The following is a 19,958-nucleotide window of genomic DNA, read 5'->3' as shown; positions in this document are numbered from 1 at the left end:
GAAGTGGTTGAGTCACCATCCCTGGAGGTATTTAAAAGACGGGTAGATGAGGCGCTTAGGGACATGGTTTAGTGGGCATGGTGGAGTTGGGTTGACGGTTGGACTCGATGATCTTGGAGGTCTCTTCCAACCTTAATGATTCTATGATTCTATAAGGAAAAAGCTGGACATCAAGCCACAAACAGGAGAGGAGTTGTGAGCAGCCAACAATTTCAACTCCCTGCCCTGCATGTAGCATAGGCAATAACCATGGTCCGGAAAGTAGCTTTTTTGTGAGGTCAAACCATATTGCAGAATTGATAATAAATATGAAATAACCCAGTTTATAAAAAATACCAATTAAAGAATTTATTTTCTTAGAGGTTGTATTATAGGAAGCATTAACTGCAACATTTGTAGGCCACATAAATGTAATTCTAAAGAGCTCTGTGATACCAATTCTGCATTGAAATGTTGTGGGACTTTTCAGGGTGCTCGTTATGTTTATTCGTCAGTTAAAACTTGACTACTTAAAAGTATGTAGCCAGTATCAGGAGCTATACATATTGGAGACTAAACTTCCACAAAAGTTTGTCCAGAGAGAAATATAATTCTAATAGTTTAACCATGCAGGTATAATTGCACTGCAGGACCCATCCACATCCACCCTTCCCCTATGGAAACATGCTAGCCCTTTCTGAGGAGTAGGCTTCTGCTGCAGCTGAGGTCCATGACTTCCCTGTCATATTTTCTTTTGCAGTTCTCTCCCCACTTTTCTCAGAGTTGACAACTGTTTCCGCCTACAGGCTGTAATGGTGTGTGTATATCCAAATTAAACTGGTTAATTTTTTAATGGCAGAAGCAAGTTGGAGACAATCTCATTGTCACACCCTGTTCAGAGTAGCCACATCTTTGAGGCAGACTTTTGTGCTCAGAGAATAAGGGCACTGCAGCAGAAAGAGGGAACTGAGAGTCCATGAGACAGAAGAATGTTTTAAGAGCTTTTCTTGCCTTAAAAGCAATTTCATGCAATCAATGCATGTTTTCTGAAAAAAAAAAAAGAGGGGACTCTTGACCTTTTATTTCCAAATACATTTCACATTTAACCAACAAAGGAAACACTGCCAATTAAGGCTGATGTTCCATCATGACCTCCCCCTGCTGTGCAGATATTCTTACACACACAGGGTGTGCAACAGCCCCATAGTTACAGAGGGAAGCTGTTCACAGACTCCTTGGGTCGTCCCCATGCCTCCTTTTTTCCTAACCGTCCTGCCTCCACATACTGCATATGCCTGCCCGCCCGATCCCCTAGCCCTCCAGATCCTTCCTCAAATACAAAGGTTTGCATGGTCTATTCCCCTCCTCATCTCACCAGATCCAGTACCCGCAGGTCCAGTAAGGCTGGGGTCCTTCCACCCTCCCCAGACCTGCTCCTAGCCTGGGCTCCCTTTACCCTCTGGGTGCTTTGCTAGGTGCCTGGCCCTGGAGCACCACCAGAGCTTTCCCCTCCCACTCCCATGCCCCTGCACAGCTCTTCACCATCGAAGTATTGCCCAGACATGCACGCCCTGCTACCCAAGCCCTAAGACCCTCAGAGGGAGCCCTCCGATGTTATTGACCCCGTGCCACCTACTCCTCTGATTTTGGCACCGCAAAGAGGGGGAAGGAGAGGATGGGGAGCGGGAGAAGACACTCCTGCATCAGTTTTCCCACTCTCATCCCACCCACAACATGCAACCCCATGTGGGCCCAGCGCAAAGGCAAAGCTCCTCTCGGGGCTGGTGGAGAGGAGGTGGCTGCTCCATATAGACATGGGACAGAAGGACCTTTCCTGAGGCTGTTCTCTCCTCTCTCCCAAGTTTCAAAACCACTGACTTAACACTTCAGTGTATTAACACTGCAGGGAGTCTTTCTGTAAAAGAGTTCTGTTTTTTTTTCTGTTAAACTAGTTGTTTCATGTTAAGTGCTTTTCATTGTGTTTTCTCTGCAGACAACACAATGGAAAACCCGCTGCAATTCGATGTGTTGCAAGTAGCTTATTTACATTCTGCTTATGTTAGAGTAATAATTTGCCAGTGTTTTCCACATGATTCTGTTATGCCTTAGATAAAAGCTAGCCTGGACATGACAAATCATTACAATTTCTTACCTATTAAATGGTTGCTACACTTTTCTGATGAAGACATAACATAATAGGTACCACATTAAGTCACTGGGGATTTAAGCAGGAGAGTTTAGTTATAAAATAGTCCCCAACTTCTTTATGCAGTCAAGGCACAAATGATCACAAATTCCCTGTTTTGTAAAGACAAATACTTCATCCAGAAATGCCTGCAACTACAAAAATGGAAAAGCTTGTTTTAAAGTTATCTAAGGTATTTTCAGAGGAATGTGCACAAGAAACAGGCCGAAGGGTGCTAGCTGTCACCTAGCATAGACAGAACATTGTCTTCTCACTCCTTCCGCTAAAACCAAACCACAGGTCTCAAACCTGAGAGCTCTTCTCATCCATTTGGAGTGAAAGATGGGAGGACACCCGCTTATGATTTTTACCATCCAGTACAGACAGTTGACCTTTGCCTGTCTAACCACTGCCTCTCGAAACACAGGCATCGTGGCAGTCCCTACTTGTGCCAGGGTATGGAGTCGGCTGGGAGCCAGATGCCTCTCCAGCTAACACACGCTTAGGAACAGGAAGGGGAAATGGCAGGAGAGAAAAGATGGGGGAGGAAGGTGTTACTTTTACTGAACTAAACTTTCTGCTATCACTGCAGGGCAAGCCACCCCTAGAGGATCACTGTTGTGTTTTAACCCAGCAGGCAGTTAAACATCACACAGCCATTTGCTCACTCCTCCCCCCCGCCCAGTGGCATGGGGGAGAGGATCGGGAAAAAAAGTGAAATTTGTAGGTTGAGGTAAAGACAGTTTAATAGGACAGAAAAGGAAGGGGGAAGAAAATAATAGTAATAATACTAATACTACTACTACTACTAATAATAATAATAGAATATACAAAATAAGTGATGCACAATGCAATTGCTCACCACCCACTAACCTATGCCCAGCCAGTTCCCGAGCAGCGGTCACCACCCCCCGGCCAGCTCCCCCCAGTTTATATACTGAGCATGATGTCATATGGTACGGAATATCCTTTTGGCCAGTTTGGGTGAGGTGTCCTGGCTGTGCCCCCTGCCAGCTTCTTGCTGGCAGGGCATGGGAAGCTGAAAAGTCCTTGACTAGTGTAAGCACTACCTAGCAGCAACTAAAACATGGGTGTGTTATCAACATTATTCTCATCCTAAATCCAAAACACAGCACTGTACCAGCTACTAGGAAGAAGATTAACTCTATCCCAGCCAAAACCAGGACAATCGCTAAAAGGATCAGAGAATCAAACTAGAGAAAGCAGCCTCATATTAACTTGTTGAAGAGCACAATGATATCTGTGAATTGCACTCTCTCCTTTCAGTGAAAGGTTCTGATCACCTAGGTTGAGTTTCCTAACCTTTATCAAAATTGCTGATAGTACTAACTCTCCTCCAGAAAGGCATAGCTGTATTTACTGAAAAGGTCTGAACTAACAAAGTGTTTTGTTCTTTTTCATTCTGATCCCTGCTTTTATTTATAATGCATTATTGCTGTCAGTTGAACACACATAAAAGCTTCCTAGTGTTAGTGGTACTGTTTTAACTGTAACTAATCTGTCTGCCTAATTTTGGACCTTTGGGGGGGATTTTTCTTCCTGTTGTATGCTAGCATAGAAATGCTGACATCCTGTGTATTTAACATACTTGCGAATGTGATCAAGTGATATTAGCTTTATTCAGGATGAAAAAACAACCCATTTAATAACCCATCAGTCTCCCCCTCTACTCTGCTCTGGTGAGATCCCACCTGGAGTACTGCGTCCAACTCCAGACCCCTCAGCACAGGAAAGACATGGACCTATTGGAGCGGGTCCAGAAGAGGGCCATGAAAATGACCAGACGGCTGGAACACCTCCTGTGAAGAAAGGCTGAGAGAGTTGGGGTTGTTCAGTCTGGAGAAAAGAAGGCTCCAGGAAGACCTTATTGTGGCCTTCCAATACTTAAAGGCATAAGAAAGATGGGGACAAACTTTTTAGCAGGGCCTGTTGCGACAGGACAAGGGGGAATGGTTTTAAACCAAGAGAGGGTAGATTTAGACTAGATATAAGGAAGAAATTTTTTACAATGAGGGTGGTGAAGCACTGGAACAGGTTGCCCAGAGAGGTGGTGGATGCCCCATCCCTGGAAACATTCCAGGTCAGGTTGGACGGGGCTCTGAGCAACCTGATCTAGTTGAAGATGTCCCTGCTCATTGCAGGAAAGTTGGACTAGATGATCTTCAATGTCTCTTCCAACCCAAACTATTCTATGATTCTATGATTCTATGACAGTGGGTTAGGCATTCATGCAATTCTTTTAAATTATATGTTTAAGGAAAACATTTTTCCTTCAGTCTGCACTGAAAGAGACTTACATTCACTTCTTGTATTTAGTAAGTATACACCTGTGAATTTGTTTTTAAGCAGATTCTGTCTCTGCGTACAGTTAGAGAGCTCTTGAATAGTCCACATTGGCATTATAATCAATGCTATAAATAGAGCAGAATAAAAGAGGATTTTTCTATAATATGTTATTAAAAGGCAGCTACACAATATGGGCTTTCTAAGGAAGCTGCCCTTGATTCTGTGAAATCAAGTCAGCTACAATCCCAAACAAAATCGCTCCAACTTCTGCTTATATAGCAGTCTAAACTGTGTTTTTTAAACACAGACACAGAGAAATTGAGCTCTGAATTCTATACCACAGTACCATTGTATATATTTCTGTTCATGGTTTTCAAAGACTGCAGATGTACATAACCAAGTCTTTGTAGATGCCATTGCCCAGTAAATGTTTGAGCTGACTTAAACATGGCTATAAACTAATGCATATCATGTTAAACCAGTTTCAAAACTATTGCAGTCCTGTTAGAAAACTATGTAGATATATGAAAAACAGTTAATTCCAGTACAAACATAAACAACAAGTCTACAAGGTTAAAAATTTTACAGCATAAGTGTAAACTTAATTATGTGTTTTCAATACCTTTAAGCGTATCTTCAAAAACATGACCCTCTTTTTCAAAAAATAAATGGCCTACAGAATCAAGGAAAGGAAAACCACTCTAAAAGTGTTAATGATTTTGTGTCTCCAAATCAGGTCCTGCCAATTGTGGTTTTCTTCAGCACAGTAATGTCTATGCTTTACCACGTTGGATTCATGCAGTGGCTCGTTGGAAAGGTATGAATTTTTGCCAGTAGGTACTCATTTGCCTAGTACAGGACACTTCTTGAATACATGCAGCCTAACTGTAGCACTGGCCCTGACCAAGCTGCTCAGGGGTCGACATATGAAAAGTAGTTGTTTATTTTCAACCTGGAAATAGTTCCAAATGTTACCACTACAAAATCCTAACTAGCATCATATAGAACACTTTCTTCCCCCCAATCTGGTTTTATTGCTAATGTCATAGTAATTGTTAGATTTGCCTGGCTAGCTTTAGGGTTCCTCAGATGCCATACTTGCTTAAATCTTCCTTTCTGCCTGCCCCTCTCCCAGCCCCCAAAGTGCAAGTTGGAGGTTACATCACATAGAGTGGATTTCTGCTTTCTACTAAGCATTGCAGTAGCAATTGCATATACCTTCCTATCACAGATCCCCAGAATAAGATCAGAGGCTGGTTCCTCACCTCAGGCTCTAAGTGTTCATTTCTGTCAGGTCCTAGGTCCAGTGCCCACTAAGATAAGAGCAAGTCCACAGAAAGTCCACTTCCTGCCTTGTCTGCCCAATCAACTTATCATATGAGGGAAAAGATCTTCCTGGATGGTGGTAGTTAAACCTTATTTGAAGATACCCTTAAAAAGTCCTTTGTCCTTCTCATTCACAGGATTGTTATATAAGCACCACAAACCTCACCTAGAGTGCTAAAATTTCTACAAGGATTTTTAGCCTTAATCTAAATTTCACTTTTTTTCCCATTCATATGATCCAAGTCCCTTTGGACAGGTACATAAGTAATAAGGACACATCAAAATATCTGCTTTGATTAATATAGTTTAACAATTTAGTGCCCAGGAGCAGCCTGGGGTACTCTCAATTCTGTTAAATTATTCCTCCTCTGGCTTATTTCAACATGCTACTACTGAATGAATGTGCCATATCTTGAAGCTGAAATGATTAACTTAGGAAATATTGTAAGGTGTCTCAGAACTCTTACATTGGCATGATTAATTCAAGACCAATGTGTTTTGTTTTGTTTTGTTTTCTTTTTAAATCATTTTAGGTTGGTTGGATAATGCAAATTTTCATGGGAACAACTCCTGTTGAGTCTCTGGTAGCTGCGGGTAACATATTTGTGGGACAGGTGAGTTGGAGCATAGAAAAACATGCTAGCACAGGATTACTGAGTATTGGGAAATACTGCTGCTCAGCGAACACCTGTGTATAAAAAAAATCACCGTTTCATATGAAGCTAGGACTCCAGTACAGCAGGACTGGTGGTTGATTTCCAGAAATCCAGTACATTCGTACGTCAGCAGTGATGCACAATGGGGTGAGTTTTGGGAACCATATGATTTCCCAATGGAAAGTCAAGCATAAATGTTGGTGACAGATCTCCCTTAAAATGACTACCAGACTACTCCAAGGCTATGAAGAAATAACAATTTAAAGTTTTTTTCAATTGAAGAGGCAAATGGGATGAAAATAGGGCACATGAGGCAGGCAAGGGCAGGAGAGACAGACAATGCAGAAAACTAAGATCCAGGGCTGTCTGTGCAAGGCCTTAGCCAAAAAAGCATGGGACATGGTCTAAGAGTCCACTTTAGTGGGAAATCCATTAACCTCACAGCAGTGTCTGTCCCAGGTCTGTCCCAGCCTTCAAAGCAATGTGGAAAGATCACAAAGTAGCATCCATGTCCAAAAGTGACATTAGCATATCAGTTATTTAGCAGTGGTGCATCACTGTATCACACTGCTTCAAGGTTTAAACTAGTACCTCCGCATGACACTACGTCCAGGACGTGCTTGCACACATGCCAGAGCAGCTGAGAGCTTAAGCTGTCCATAGTGGCTGGTATGCATGTTTCACTTGATGTACAGGCTTACCTGCAGCTCAGACCTGTGGCTGTCCCTAACTCACTCAGAATTGGATTAGGATTTCTTGGAAATTTCATTGGGCCTTTGGGGGAGATGATAAACCAGCAAGAATTGTATTCAGACAAGATGGATGTTGGTACAATTTTCCTTCTTGGGGTAAAAATACCCCAACCTATTAATATTCAGAGCACTCATTAGCACTAAGATTAACTAGTCAAAGACACCTAAGAAAGTGTGATGCTGCCACTCATTTTTCTGTCCTGTTAATAAAAGAAACCTCTGGGGGTTTATTAGGAATTTCTTAATTTGGTAGTTGTTTTTCACTTCCAGACAGAGTCTCCTCTCCTTGTACGGCCCTACTTACCGTACATCACCAAATCTGAACTCCATGCAGTCATGACAGCCGGATTCTCAACTATTGCTGGAAGTGTCTTAGGAGCATATATTTCTTTCGGGGTAAGACGGGGAAAAAGAACTGGAAAATATACTGTTTATCTGAAGTCATGTAAGTATAGAAGCCCAGCTAAAATGCTTTTGGAATTATATCTGAGTCATTCCCATCTGGTTTTTTTCTGAAGGAGTTAACCACAAAAATCCCCTGTCTTCCAACAGTAAAAAGGATACCAAGATCTGATCTTGAAAACATTGTTAAGGAGCACAAACCTCTACCTAAGTAATACAGAGAGACTTCCTGCCATAGCTGCAAGGAAATGACTGATTTGTATACTTTCCTGCAGTGCAGATGAACTGACATGTGGAATATACTAACTGATCAACCCTCCCACTTCTGTGGCAGTGATAAAGTTCTTCAGGAACTGTTGCTAGCCATATGAGCCTGAAGAGTTGACTTGTGACTGAGGTTCTAGTGGTGGTGTACAAACACGGGTAGTAAATATCTCATCTGCTAAGGGGCTGGCAGCACAAAGAAAAACAGGGCTGAAGATGTAATTTATGATCAGAGTCATTGGGGGATAATTGATAAATTTATTAGTTCCATATCTGAATAAAATACAGTGGAGAGGCAGAGGCAAGAAGGGAGGATTGGCCAAAAAGACCAAGAGCTTAAGAGAAAAAAAGGAGAGCTGGAAATATTGCAGAAGTTAGCAAAGAAGTTGTTTTGTGTAGAAGTTTGTGGAAGAAGGGGTGAAAGGGGAATAGAATAATTTATGTTAGGCCATGTAAATTTTTTTTTTTTTAAATAACGTCAAGGGACAAAAACAATTTTCTGCTACTGCAAGGCATACAGGGGGTGTCAAGGAAGGCTGGCTCTCTCTCACCTGCTCTGCTATTGCTACACCCAGCTGCACTCAATGGGCCTGGGGTTTTTTTGTTTCTTTTGCCTTCTGGCTTGCCACTAGAGAGGAGTGAAGCAGTTTGCCTCTTGGAAAGATTACTCCATGCTTTTCACTACTTAGACTTTTCCCGTCTCCAATTGGCTTTCTCCTGTATTGCTTGTTCTCTTCTTTTCCTTACAAGCAATGTGAACTTTTTAATGACCCCCTGTAGAAAAATCATCCAAGCATCTAATAATTTTAATTGCTTTCCTCCATGTTTGTGCATGATGTGGTTATCACAGCATATTTTCTGTCACCTGGAATTCTAGGTTTCTTCCTCCCACCTACTGACTGCTTCTGTGATGTCAGCACCAGCATCATTAGCCACCTCCAAACTATTCTGGCCTGAAACTGAAAAGCCTACAGTAACTCTGAGGAGCGGCCTACAAATGGCAAAAGGGTAAGCTGATCTCGGCTCTAGTTAATAGTCATGCAAAAATGACATTTGGAAAAATAACTCCTCACACATAAGCTTTAAGGTTAGTACACGGTAGATGTGCAAGCAGTAAATTAATTACACACCAATATACTCCAAATGAGTAGTTTGTGAATTCAGGTGCAGCGTGCCCCATTACGATGTACGGAGGTATCACTATCCATTGGGACAGGCACAGAGACACCAAGGACCTGGGGCAGACAGTAAACCCTCCAAAGAAAGAGGGAAATGCCTACCTGAGGTGAGCCACCAAGAGGTTTTCCCATTTGCTCTGTTGCTGTCTTTGCTTTGTAACGGATCTGTAAATGCAAACATACACAAGCAAAGGTGGAACAATCATTTCAACAATGACAGCAGCGAACTTGTTGCCCATCTGCAGGGACACTTGCCTTGAGAGTGGCAGGCAAAGCAAAAACAGCTGTAAAGAGCTGTTCCTGAACAGCCCAGGCATCTCTGCAAGGGCTGCCTGCAAGAAGAGCAGTGCCCACTTGCCCATTCCAGTGGTGCCACAGGCAGTCACAGTACTGATACCTGATCCAGAGCTTGCCCAGCTCCGAATGTGCCAGAATTTATCCTCAGGGCACCAAAAGCATACCCTCCCAGTGGCTCCCATGAGGATCAAGAGCAAAAACCTACTCCACCTTATGATTATTTTCCCTATGAGTGAACAGACAGCCTCTCTAATAGATTCCTAATCAAGTCCGTGTAACTTTTAGTTCTATGATTTGTTCTTGAATTAAAAAACGTTCACACTCTGGTTTTATTTTCATTGATAAAAGTGAATCAAAGAACCTGCTGGAAGCAGCCAGTCAAGGTGCCTCTACCTCTATCCTGCTGGTGGCGAACATCGCTGTGAATCTGATCTCCTTCCTTGCCCTGCTGGCTTTCCTTGACTCAGCCCTCTCTTGGGTGGGCAATCTGTTTGACTATCCACAGCTGAACTTTGAGGTATGGTCTGCAGGTCCTTCATGCAGCTTATATACGTGCATAATTTGTCTTTCTCAAATTAAGTGCCTGTGTGGTTTTGTTGTGGGGTTTTTTTGTTTCTTTCATATGATCTAAAAACATATATTTCTATGTGCATGTTCTTGAAAAATGTCTTTACAACTAAAGAAAAACTCTTGCCATGTAAATATTTCTGTATCCATTAGTCCATGTATAGCTTCCCTCTGTGGTGCTCTTGCTAACCAGCAGAGCATTGTATGCTAATACCTGCCTCCTCTGACTTGGCAGTGCAGCACATCTGTGGCTACACACTTGTCAAGCATTTAACATCTCCTTCAGTGCAAACATTAAAGTGGCTTTAGCTTCAGAGAGCCCCATCAAGTCCTTAATGCTCACTAGCTTCACTTAGATAAGGACACTGGGGCAAGGCTGGACTCACTGAAGCCATGCTTACTCAATACACTTAGTTCACAACACAATTAAATTGTAAAACTGCACCCAAATCACTCAGCTGAGCAAACAGGTTTTAAACAGGACTTCTTTCTTAACCTAGGTCTATACATCATTTTTGACCCAATGCAACAATCTTGGTTCAATGGTTTTGGGCTTTTTGTTTTGCAAGCTCCTAATAAAAGTGCTGTGTGAAACATGGATATAACATTGCAATAAAGGTGCTGCAGAAATGCATAGACACTCATAGCAGATGTGGCTTCAAAAATATTAAGACATTACCCTGCACAGCTTCCACAGATTATCCCACTGCACAGACACCCACAGCAGAGGAAAGGCACAAGTCTGCATACCTCAGCCACACTCATGCAAGGGCTAGTATTTTAATAGCTGCTGGATGGAGTTAAGATTTGGACAGATAAATAGCCCACAAGGAACTGAGACCCACAGACATGCTGCATTCAGCCATCCATCCCTTTTGAGAGACACTAACCTCTAGCCTTTTGTGGGCAGAGAAACCAACCAAGAATAATACCTGCTTAAACACCTCAGTTAGTTACACTCACTAAAGACAACCTGACCAAACCCTTTCACAGCTGGAGCTATTTTCTCTCTTATATAAAAATAAGCTATACTGTTATATGGGATTTTTTTAAAATTTGCATAAAACTTTTAATGCTAGGAAAAAAGGTACAGTTTTAATTATGTCAGATGCACACCTTTTATGCAGAGACAAGTCTTCTGTTTACACCAGTTGGAGTCCAATAACCTGGTAATTAAGCATGTTCATTAACACACTTGATTTAATCAGCAGAAGAACCAGGCTTCTCAATTCTCTTATCAGCTCTTTTAACTGAACCCTCCTTCTTTGCTTCAAACATTATGCCCAATTGGAAGCCATTGTTGGGGAAAAAAGGCACAGAAAATTTTGTTTTACTTTAGGTGTAAAATTAGGGACATACCTAATTACTTTGTTATATCTAGATTTTGGGTTAGTCTTTTAAAAATTACTCAAGCATACCTGACTCTTAAAAACCCTCAGTCTCCCAGACATATTGGCAATAAGAATTCAAGGGCAATTTTCCTCTGCTGAAATAAAACCATCCTTATTTTAAGTTTAAAGAACTTATCGCATGCCATTGTTCTTTTACCAACCATATCTTTTGACCTGTTTTGTCTTATATATTTTGCAGAACATTTGTGCTTATGTCTTCATGCCGTTCTCTTTCATGATGGGGGTAGACTGGGAAGACAGTTTTATTGTTGGTGGACTACTAGGTTACAAAACTTTCTTCAATGAATTTGTGGCTTACGAACGCCTCTCAAAACTGATTCACAACCGAGAAAAGGGTGGGAACATGTACATTAATGGTGTGAAACAGTATATGACTGTAAGTAACATTTTCTATTCTACAAATTTATTGGATCTAATACTTTTCTGCTGAAACTCATTTTTTAATATGAGCACAAAGGAATAATGGTGGCATATTACTCTAAAGTGTGTTTTTCAGTGACATAGTTCAATTATGAAAATGCAACATTGCTTTGTGAGGCTCCCATGACTGTCATCACACCAGCTATCTCAAACAAACATAGCAAAAGAAAGCCATAGTTTTGAGGAACATGCAATGTCCTCACAGGACACTGCATGTAAGACCAAGGCTGTCTTCAAGGTGAGTTTCTTCTTACCTCATTCTTAGCTAGCACTTCCCTATGAGATACTCTCCCAGGAAAATCCTGGGCAAGAACTGGAGGATCATCCTGCCTGCAGAGGTTTAGCCAAGCATTAAGCTTCAAGAGAGGCATCCAGCAAGCTTTAGCTGATGGCATTTAAGATATTACTGGCACAGCTCTGCTAGAGGTTATTGTGCCCTGTGCAGAGGGCAGTAACACAAGACGTATTACATGGCATACAGCTCTCTTGCTGCACGGAGTCCAACCAGTTTTTTTCCATTGCCAATGAAAGTTAGTTTGCACGAGGATTTCCAGCCAAAACTGGGCCCACCTCTTATTCACATGTCCACCCAGATTCACCCAACAGGATACATAATTCCTACTACAATTCACTGAGGAAGAAACCTAGAGGATGGCAATACAAAGGGCATGCTAGGTGTATGCACAGGGGCAAAGAGCATGCAGTGATCAAGGTGGACCTTTGCAGCCATGACTGCTCCCCCATTTGGCATCCACATGCACAGCCTGTGCTGAATTTGTCCTCATTCTAAGCACAGGCAACAAAAACCATGATATCTGGCTTTATGCCTGCACTGGCCTTTCTTCCTCAAATCAAGACAAATTGTCACTGTAGAGGACCCTTAATTAGGAAGCATCCTTTTGTACGGCTTTTAATCTTCATTTAATCTGGTGTGATGCTGTGGATACCTACCTTATATACAAAACCAAAAACATGTTTCTGACCACTTGTATTCCTTATTTCCAGAACATATTTCACAAGTGGAGGTAGAAAGCCAGGTGGTCTGATCAAATACTCACACGCTTGCCTGAGCATCCATTACCAGTGTTCCTGAAATTCCTGGAAATAGGATCCTGGGCTAGATGGACCTTTGATCTGCCCTGCTATAGTCATGCTATATTCTACAAGGGGAATATGGCTCTGAACTCCTGAATGAGTGATTTTTATTTTTTTTTTTTTTTTAAGTCTGGAAGTCAGCCTTAAAATTCAGACCCTATCAACCGTACTTCACCTTTTTTCTTTTTTTTTTTTTAGTAAGATGTCGTATAGAACTTCCATGTTCACTTCTGATACCTATATAGAGCTGTATAAGCTTCCATAGTAAAAAACTCTGAGATATAAAAATAATTTTGATTCATAACAGTAGTAAAAATTGCCCAGTAACCATTTTAATTATGGCGCAACAGTTCAGGTGAGAGTGCGCTTGACTTCCACTTTTAATTGCTCTTCAGGTTCAGAACTCTCTAATTCATCCAGGCACAGATATTCAGTCAGAGTGAGCAAACAAGCGGTCTTCTGAACTCCCTCACCTGAGTCAGTAATAACAAGGCTTCCTGTTTTCAGAGCTAGGAAAGTGCAAATGAAAGCAGGGAAATCACAGTACACAAAGCCTTTTCTAGGAAAAGTATGTAGAGTGGGTACTTGAAAAGCATTTTCCTGCATATGTGCAGAGTGATTGAAAATATGTACAAATTGGTTTTCATAAAACAGGAATGGAAACAGAGAAACTTCTAATAAACAGGAAATCTACTAGAACACTCAGGCATCTTCAGCTTGGGCCTACAACATAGTAAATAGGAGTTCAGAGCTGCCATGGGGACAAAAATTCATTTGCTGAGATATGTTGCCTCCTTTCCCAAAATGTTTGAGCTACATTTGTCTCAAGGTTTGCAAGGTTTGTAGCCTGATTTTACCCAAAGTCATCTTCTGTCCTGTGAGGGGTCCCTCCATGGGGGCAAACACCAACCCAACCTTGTCTCTGCTTTGAGGTCCAGACTGAGCTGGTGTTGCCCAAGGGGAGGAAGGTGGCTGAAGTCAGGAAGGAAATAAGCCGCTAATGGGGGTTCCAAAATCATAATGTCCCTCTGCCTCTTACAACATCAAAGCACCCACTCTATAGGAGACCCATTTCCCTTTTCTTCCTCTGTGCACAGGGTGGAGCATGCAGAGAGCAGCTTTGCACACGGAGTCCTCTGCTTGTTCAGGGACAAAGAAGTAAGGGGTACATACCAAAACTTGCAGTTTCAACAGAGTGTTACAGAGGCAGTCCAGCTATGAACAACAAGCTGAGTTAAAGCTCTCTGACTCATACCTTCAAAAAACAGCAGCTAAATTGCCACTAGCAAGATAAGAATTATCTTTTGTCTTTAATTACTAGTGCTCAGTTCAACAAGGCACAGCAATATACCTGAAAAATAAAACCATCACATGGTTTATGAGTCCTCACATGGGCAGTGGGTATGAAAGCCTGCACCTTTCAGCAAGAGAATGAGTCTACGTTGCTGAAAGTCACACACTGGGGCAGCAACCAAGCAAATCAGAGTGATTTCAGTACTCATCCCTGAGCCACAATGCCATGTTTTCAGACCTCTAAATCAGCATGAGCTGCCTCAAACCACTCAACAGGGTGTATGTTTGTTTTCCAGGTTCGCTCTGAAGTCATTGCCACCTATGCTCTTTGTGGGTTTGCCAACTTTGGCTCCCTGGGACTGGTAATAGGAGGCTTGAGTAAGAACACCTCTCACGGACAATTTATTTGGCAAGCAAATCCTAAAGAAAACACTGAAAAGGAACAGGCTGTGGGTGAAGCTTAGCAGCATTAGGGGCTGAGCAGCTGCTCTGCCAAGACCCAGCACCCAGCTGTGCATGGAAGGGCTCCCAGAGGGGCACAGGCTTTGGCATGGAGGTACTGGGAGGGGGGCTGAGGGCAAGGGGAGGGGACCAAGCCCCGCCAATAGGCCTCCCTGTCCAGCCCTCACACTGCAACTCTGAGCTACTACAGCCCTCAGGCTTCAGGAGCAGCAAACTGTCTCTGTAGCCTGCTGGTTTGAAAGACAAAGTTGTCTGTTTCCTATAAAAATGTCACATATATGCAGTAGGCTTATAGGAAAAGAAAGAAAAAAAAGGGCTTTTCAGATCTCAAGGGAAAAAGAAAAATTGAAAAACCATCTGGGTTCCTCACTGGGCAGCCAGCATTGCTGGTGCCCACCTTTACCCTGGAGCCCAGGTGGGCTCTGCGGTGCCAGCAGTGGGGCAGCGTGGAGGAGCAGGACCCAGCTGCGGGGCGAGACTCTGGTGCCATGCCCAGGGTTTGCATCTGAAAGCTGCCATCGGCCAGCACAGACATGCAAACTGCCAAAGAAAACAGAAGTCGACATGTTATACACAAGCCACCTTCTTAACAGAAAGAGGCAACATTGGCATGAGGCCTTCAAATGGCCCGCTGAAAGTCTCGTTCTCCCTCCTTGTTTCTCCTGGTTCAAATTGCTGGGTGGGAATTTCCTCTTGCTGTGGGACAGCTGTCTGGTTCATCTTCTTTCTCTATATGTATTTATGTTTGACACACACTTTAATTTTCTTCCTAGCAAGCATTGCCCCCTCAAAAAAAAAGGAGATAGCTGGTGGTGCTTTCAGAGCAATGATTGCGGGAACTGTCGCCTGCTTCATGACAGCCTGCGTTGCAGGTACCGTACCCAAGTTTGGTGTCTCCTACAGTCAGTGACCACAGGGTGGCAGTGCGTCGGTACGATAGACACAGCTGCGCAACTCCTGTCACTCAAACGCCAGTATTTTCGGGTTTGGCAGGATTAAAAGTCAGTATGCGGCTAAAGGTTCCTGAAAACTGGAATATGAAGAGATTTATTTTATTTCTTCCATTATGTCTTATCTCTTTTTTTTGTTAGTCTGTGTGTAACACGACTCACGAACAAAGCAAGTTATAGATGAGTTACATTCCCTCCTCCACATGGCTGGCTACAGAAATACAGAAGCAGAAATGGAGAATTGGAATGAAAGGAGAGTGTAACAGAGAAGGAGGGAGGGGGAAGATGAACAACTCTTTGCCTTAATGTTAAATTGATATTTTGGGCTGACAGTATTCCCACAGAACATTTAAGTTAATGAAACTGTCCTAAGGTGGCACGCAACAGCAGATCCTTATTTTCAAAGTCTCACCTTCAAGCTGAGTAAAAAGTCACAATGTAACAGCCATTTTAGGGGGAAATTAAAAAGAACATAATATTAGTGATTCAAAAGATTAATTGACCAGATATGATTCAGCAGGTAAAATTTATCCCCAGTATTTAACAATCCCTTTCCCAGCTTTCTTTTCTGAGCATGTGATATGCAGAATTGCATGATGAAGGTTAAAGCACTCACATTCCTCCAGTGAAGAAAGATCATGGTGCTTTATGTAGCTGAAAACAGTGTGTCTGTTTCTACCACAGCTTCCCTATCCCCTTGTGTTCACTGCAGCAACAGAAACATACACATTTTAAGGGTAAGCCCATGCTATTTTCTGAAGGTTATAGAACTAGTACACTTGAAATGTCATTAGTCTCACAGCCCTGCATAATATTTTAATACATGACACCACTCTGTATAACTGAGGCATCAGGAATTCTTACTAAAATGTGTAATTTCACAATCCTGGCCTTAAGAATAAAATTGTGAACAGCCCCTGGGAAATCTTTCCAAAACAATAAAATCTGCTTTGGAAAGAAAGTTACGTTCCACCCACTCCTGCCATGACAAATGCTTTCCTTATGCCCATAAGAAGGTAGAAGAACCAAGCAATTTCTACTACCCTAGTTAAGGTAAGAACATACTAAAAACGTGTCCAGGTTCCACAACACTACATACAAGAAGGACCTGCCACTTTCATATTTTTGTGTCTCCATTACTTCAATGAATGCTGACATTACTATTTATAGGAAATCTGGCAAAGCAAAGATAAATAAACCATAACTATCTCCATTTAAAACAGAAGAAAAGGTCCTGTATTTACCTGCACTGCTATAAATGCAGCATAGCTCCATTTTAGTTAATGAAACACACCGGCCCAGCAGTGCGAAAGCCATTAGTGTACCTTTTTAGTAGCATTAAAAGGGGCAGAAAAACAAACTGTTCTAAGTGTAACAGGTTACAATAGTTTAATTTCTACATATAAAAAAAAAGTTTGTGGTCACTCCTTAATCCAGCTCTATAAAATGATTCGGATTTTTTTAAAAATCCCAAAGTTCAAGGGTTTTAATCTTGCACTTTTACAGAACCATCTTAGAGGGTGATTTTGTATCAGCCAGAACGTTTCACCTGACAATGCCCCAGTGACTGACATCCCCAAGTCTATCTTCCTCTTCATTACTCATTTAGAAAATTGTTACTTACTTCGCAGGAGTGCTGACTGTCCCTGGTCTGGAAGTTCCTTGCCACATCTTGTTAGGAAATGCCTTTAACTCCACAGATTTCCCTGCCAACAGCACTGAGCTAGTTGAATGCTGCCAGAAACTCTTCACCAGGTATTAAGGAAATCTTTATCTTTCTGTCAGCATAATTTAGGGAGCTCACATATTCTCTAAAAGCCTAATTTTATTCTTTGTATTTGGCTTTTTTTCTTAGGCACCTGCTTTCCATGAAGTTGCATCTTTTAAAGAAATTAATATTTTAATACTGCTGAATTGTTTTCCTTTTCTGGGGCATTTCTTTGTTACATGCCAAACACAAACAGAACCAACAGAGAACTCAAAACATCTTTGTCCAAACCTGAGCTTCCCAAAAGGCTAAAGATAGATTATCATGTAAAGATTCAGTGGTCTAGCTCAGACTCATCTCAATTATTAATAAAAAATAAATAAAATATTTGAACTAACATAATGTTAACATAGTATCTGAGGATGACTGTAGCTGAAAAAAGCCGGGAGCTTTTCCTTCTGCTGTCTATGAATCTGGCTGAAGATAACAGTAATTGTGCCTCTTTACATAAAAAACTTTACACACATTTGAAGTAGAAAAATATTCTGAGGTAAATTGTATTTGATAATTCTCTTTCCAAGGTAGAGAAGAAAGAAATAATTATATTAAAAAAGGAATATATTCAGACATACTTAACACATCTCACAAAGAACCAAAGGTCTATGTATTCAGATTATGACAAGAACCTTTTAAATTTGTCCTAATGTGCTGCTTTTTTTTCCATTTTCACAACTAATTGCTTTAGAAATAAATAATTCATCTTTTTTCCATGTTATTGAAAATAGAACTTAATCCTTCTTTTCACATTTCTTTTAGCAAAGACAATGCTCTAAGATTGAGCATTTGTCTACAACAAAAACATAAAATGTAAATGTAACAGTCATGTTGCTTAATCTAACCTGCAAGAATTCTCTCACGAAAATCCTCAAATGGGCCAATTTTTCAGAATTGTTTTGATTTCACTGGATCTGCCTTCACACCCCCTCACTAGAAAACTAAAACAGGTTTTTTGTGAGTGTAGTAGAGAGGTATCTTGTTACATCTTCTTAGTATCAAGACTTTGGCAACTTGAAATTTCTTATGATGTTTAATTCCTCATGTTAGAAATCATAATTCCAATTCTAACTTCAGGTGACTTTTTTTTTCTGTATTATTCTTTTGACACATATATTTCTTCCTTCCATGCCTTGGCATAAAACTTAGCTTTGAATACGGGCATATACAACATATAAGGTGGCTTTATTTTTATGGTAACATTCTTAGATTTCAACTATTCATAAAAATGTAATTTAAAAAAACCATTCATGTTGGTATCAAGATCACCAGCTTCTGCCTGCATATCACTGCAAGGAATTTCTGTTCTGGCAACCTGATGTTCCACATGAGTTTATCATAACATTGAACCAGTGTCAAAAACTTTTTTGCACAGTAAAAATCACCTATGATATTGGATACATTCCTTCATTCGTGTTTCTTCATCACTCCAACTTTTCCTCATTACACTAATTTTAACTCTACCAGGTCGCTACAAAGACAAGAACTTGTTCTGTTTTCACCAGAATCAATATGTTGAGCAAATGCTTCAAAGATGCAAAAACCTTGAACAGTGAAGTGAAACCCTCAATCATTTCAGTTATCTAGGAAGATATACCCAAGGCATGAGGACTTTATACAGAAAACCAGGCATCACCCCAATAAAAAGGGAAAACATCTGGTCATGGCACATGGCTGGTGTTTGGAAAGGCTTCTCTCTGTTTCATTTCTCATGAAAATTTTAACACATTTAAAATTGCTTTGGAGAAGGAGTGTGTGTGTAAGTGTGTGTGTGTGCGCGCGTGTGCATGTGTGTATATATACATACACACACTACATATATGTACAGAGAGAGAGATTCCCATAAGAGAAAAGGAGTATATCTGATTTCTGCTTTTATCTCCTTCCCCAGTGTAAATCATTCACAAGAGATCTTCCCTGGAGGAAACTACAACCTGAGTTCCTGGAAAGGATGTTGCCAAATACTGGATCGACCTGCTTTTCCCTGCACTTGGATTAAGCGTTAATTTTTTGGGGGGGATAGATCATAAATAAGAGCTGTGTTCCTTGGTAGAAAGGCAATAAAAAATTTCCACAACAAGTGTGACCCTCCCCTCCACCTTTACTTTCCATCTCTTGCCAGCCAATTCCTCTGACTTGCTTGGAATTATTCATAAATTAAACTAGGATAAATGCAAGACACCTCTTGTTGCAGATCTCTTCTCCCAGTACAGATCAGAAGAGAAGAACACTTCTGATTTCATTTCTACCCTGAAACTGACTAGAATCTCTAGAATGAAACTGCTGTAGGCAAGGAGAAAATCAGATTCAGAGGATTTGACTGCCACTTACAGAAATTTGTGAACTAGAAATAATATTTAGAATTGCCATCCATTCCTAAGAGTATTTCTGCTCTTTTTGATACTGAAGAAGTGTTTTTACTGCACGAAGATAAATGACTCCGTTCTCAGAAATCTCTGCACATTTCTTCTGGTAACTATGGCTGCATGGGAACTGAGCTGCTAACATGTGGTGCACCTCACCAGCTCAGTCACTGAAGGTCCCAAATCAGGGACTAGGCACTGTGTGCCCCAGTCCCCCTACTTCTGCCCACAGAGGTATCCAGGCCATATCTTGATCCAGGATGCTGGTCCCTGTTTAGAGGTAACTCA

At 41.3% G+C, this 19,958-nt stretch overlaps 1 protein-coding gene across 1 annotated transcript in view; it reads left to right on the top strand.

The window, feature by feature from the left end:
* SLC28A3 (solute carrier family 28 (concentrative nucleoside transporter), member 3) overlaps positions 1-19,313 on the top strand; it is a 38,782-nt gene extending 19,469 nt beyond the window's left edge. The window contains exons 8-17 of the mRNA XM_009328192.1: positions 5,208-5,288; positions 6,331-6,411; positions 7,476-7,601; positions 8,749-8,879; positions 9,695-9,863; positions 11,504-11,701; positions 14,430-14,511; positions 15,369-15,467; positions 17,177-17,300; positions 19,199-19,313. Coding sequence (XP_009326467.1) covers positions 5,208-5,288; positions 6,331-6,411; positions 7,476-7,601; positions 8,749-8,879; positions 9,695-9,863; positions 11,504-11,701; positions 14,430-14,511; positions 15,369-15,467; positions 17,177-17,300; positions 19,199-19,313 — 1,206 coding nt within the window. The remainder of the gene's footprint in view (positions 1-5,207; positions 5,289-6,330; positions 6,412-7,475; positions 7,602-8,748; positions 8,880-9,694; positions 9,864-11,503; positions 11,702-14,429; positions 14,512-15,368; positions 15,468-17,176; positions 17,301-19,198) is intronic.
* The last annotated feature ends 645 nt before the right edge of the window (positions 19,314-19,958 follow it).

Source organism: Pygoscelis adeliae, unplaced genomic scaffold (genome assembly GCF_000699105.1).
Source record: "Pygoscelis adeliae isolate BGI_AS28 unplaced genomic scaffold, ASM69910v1 Scaffold45, whole genome shotgun sequence".
NCBI lineage: Eukaryota > Metazoa > Chordata > Aves > Sphenisciformes > Spheniscidae > Pygoscelis > Pygoscelis adeliae.
Note: the sequence above shows the minus strand (reverse complement) of the source record. Positions and strands in the feature narration are given on the sequence as shown.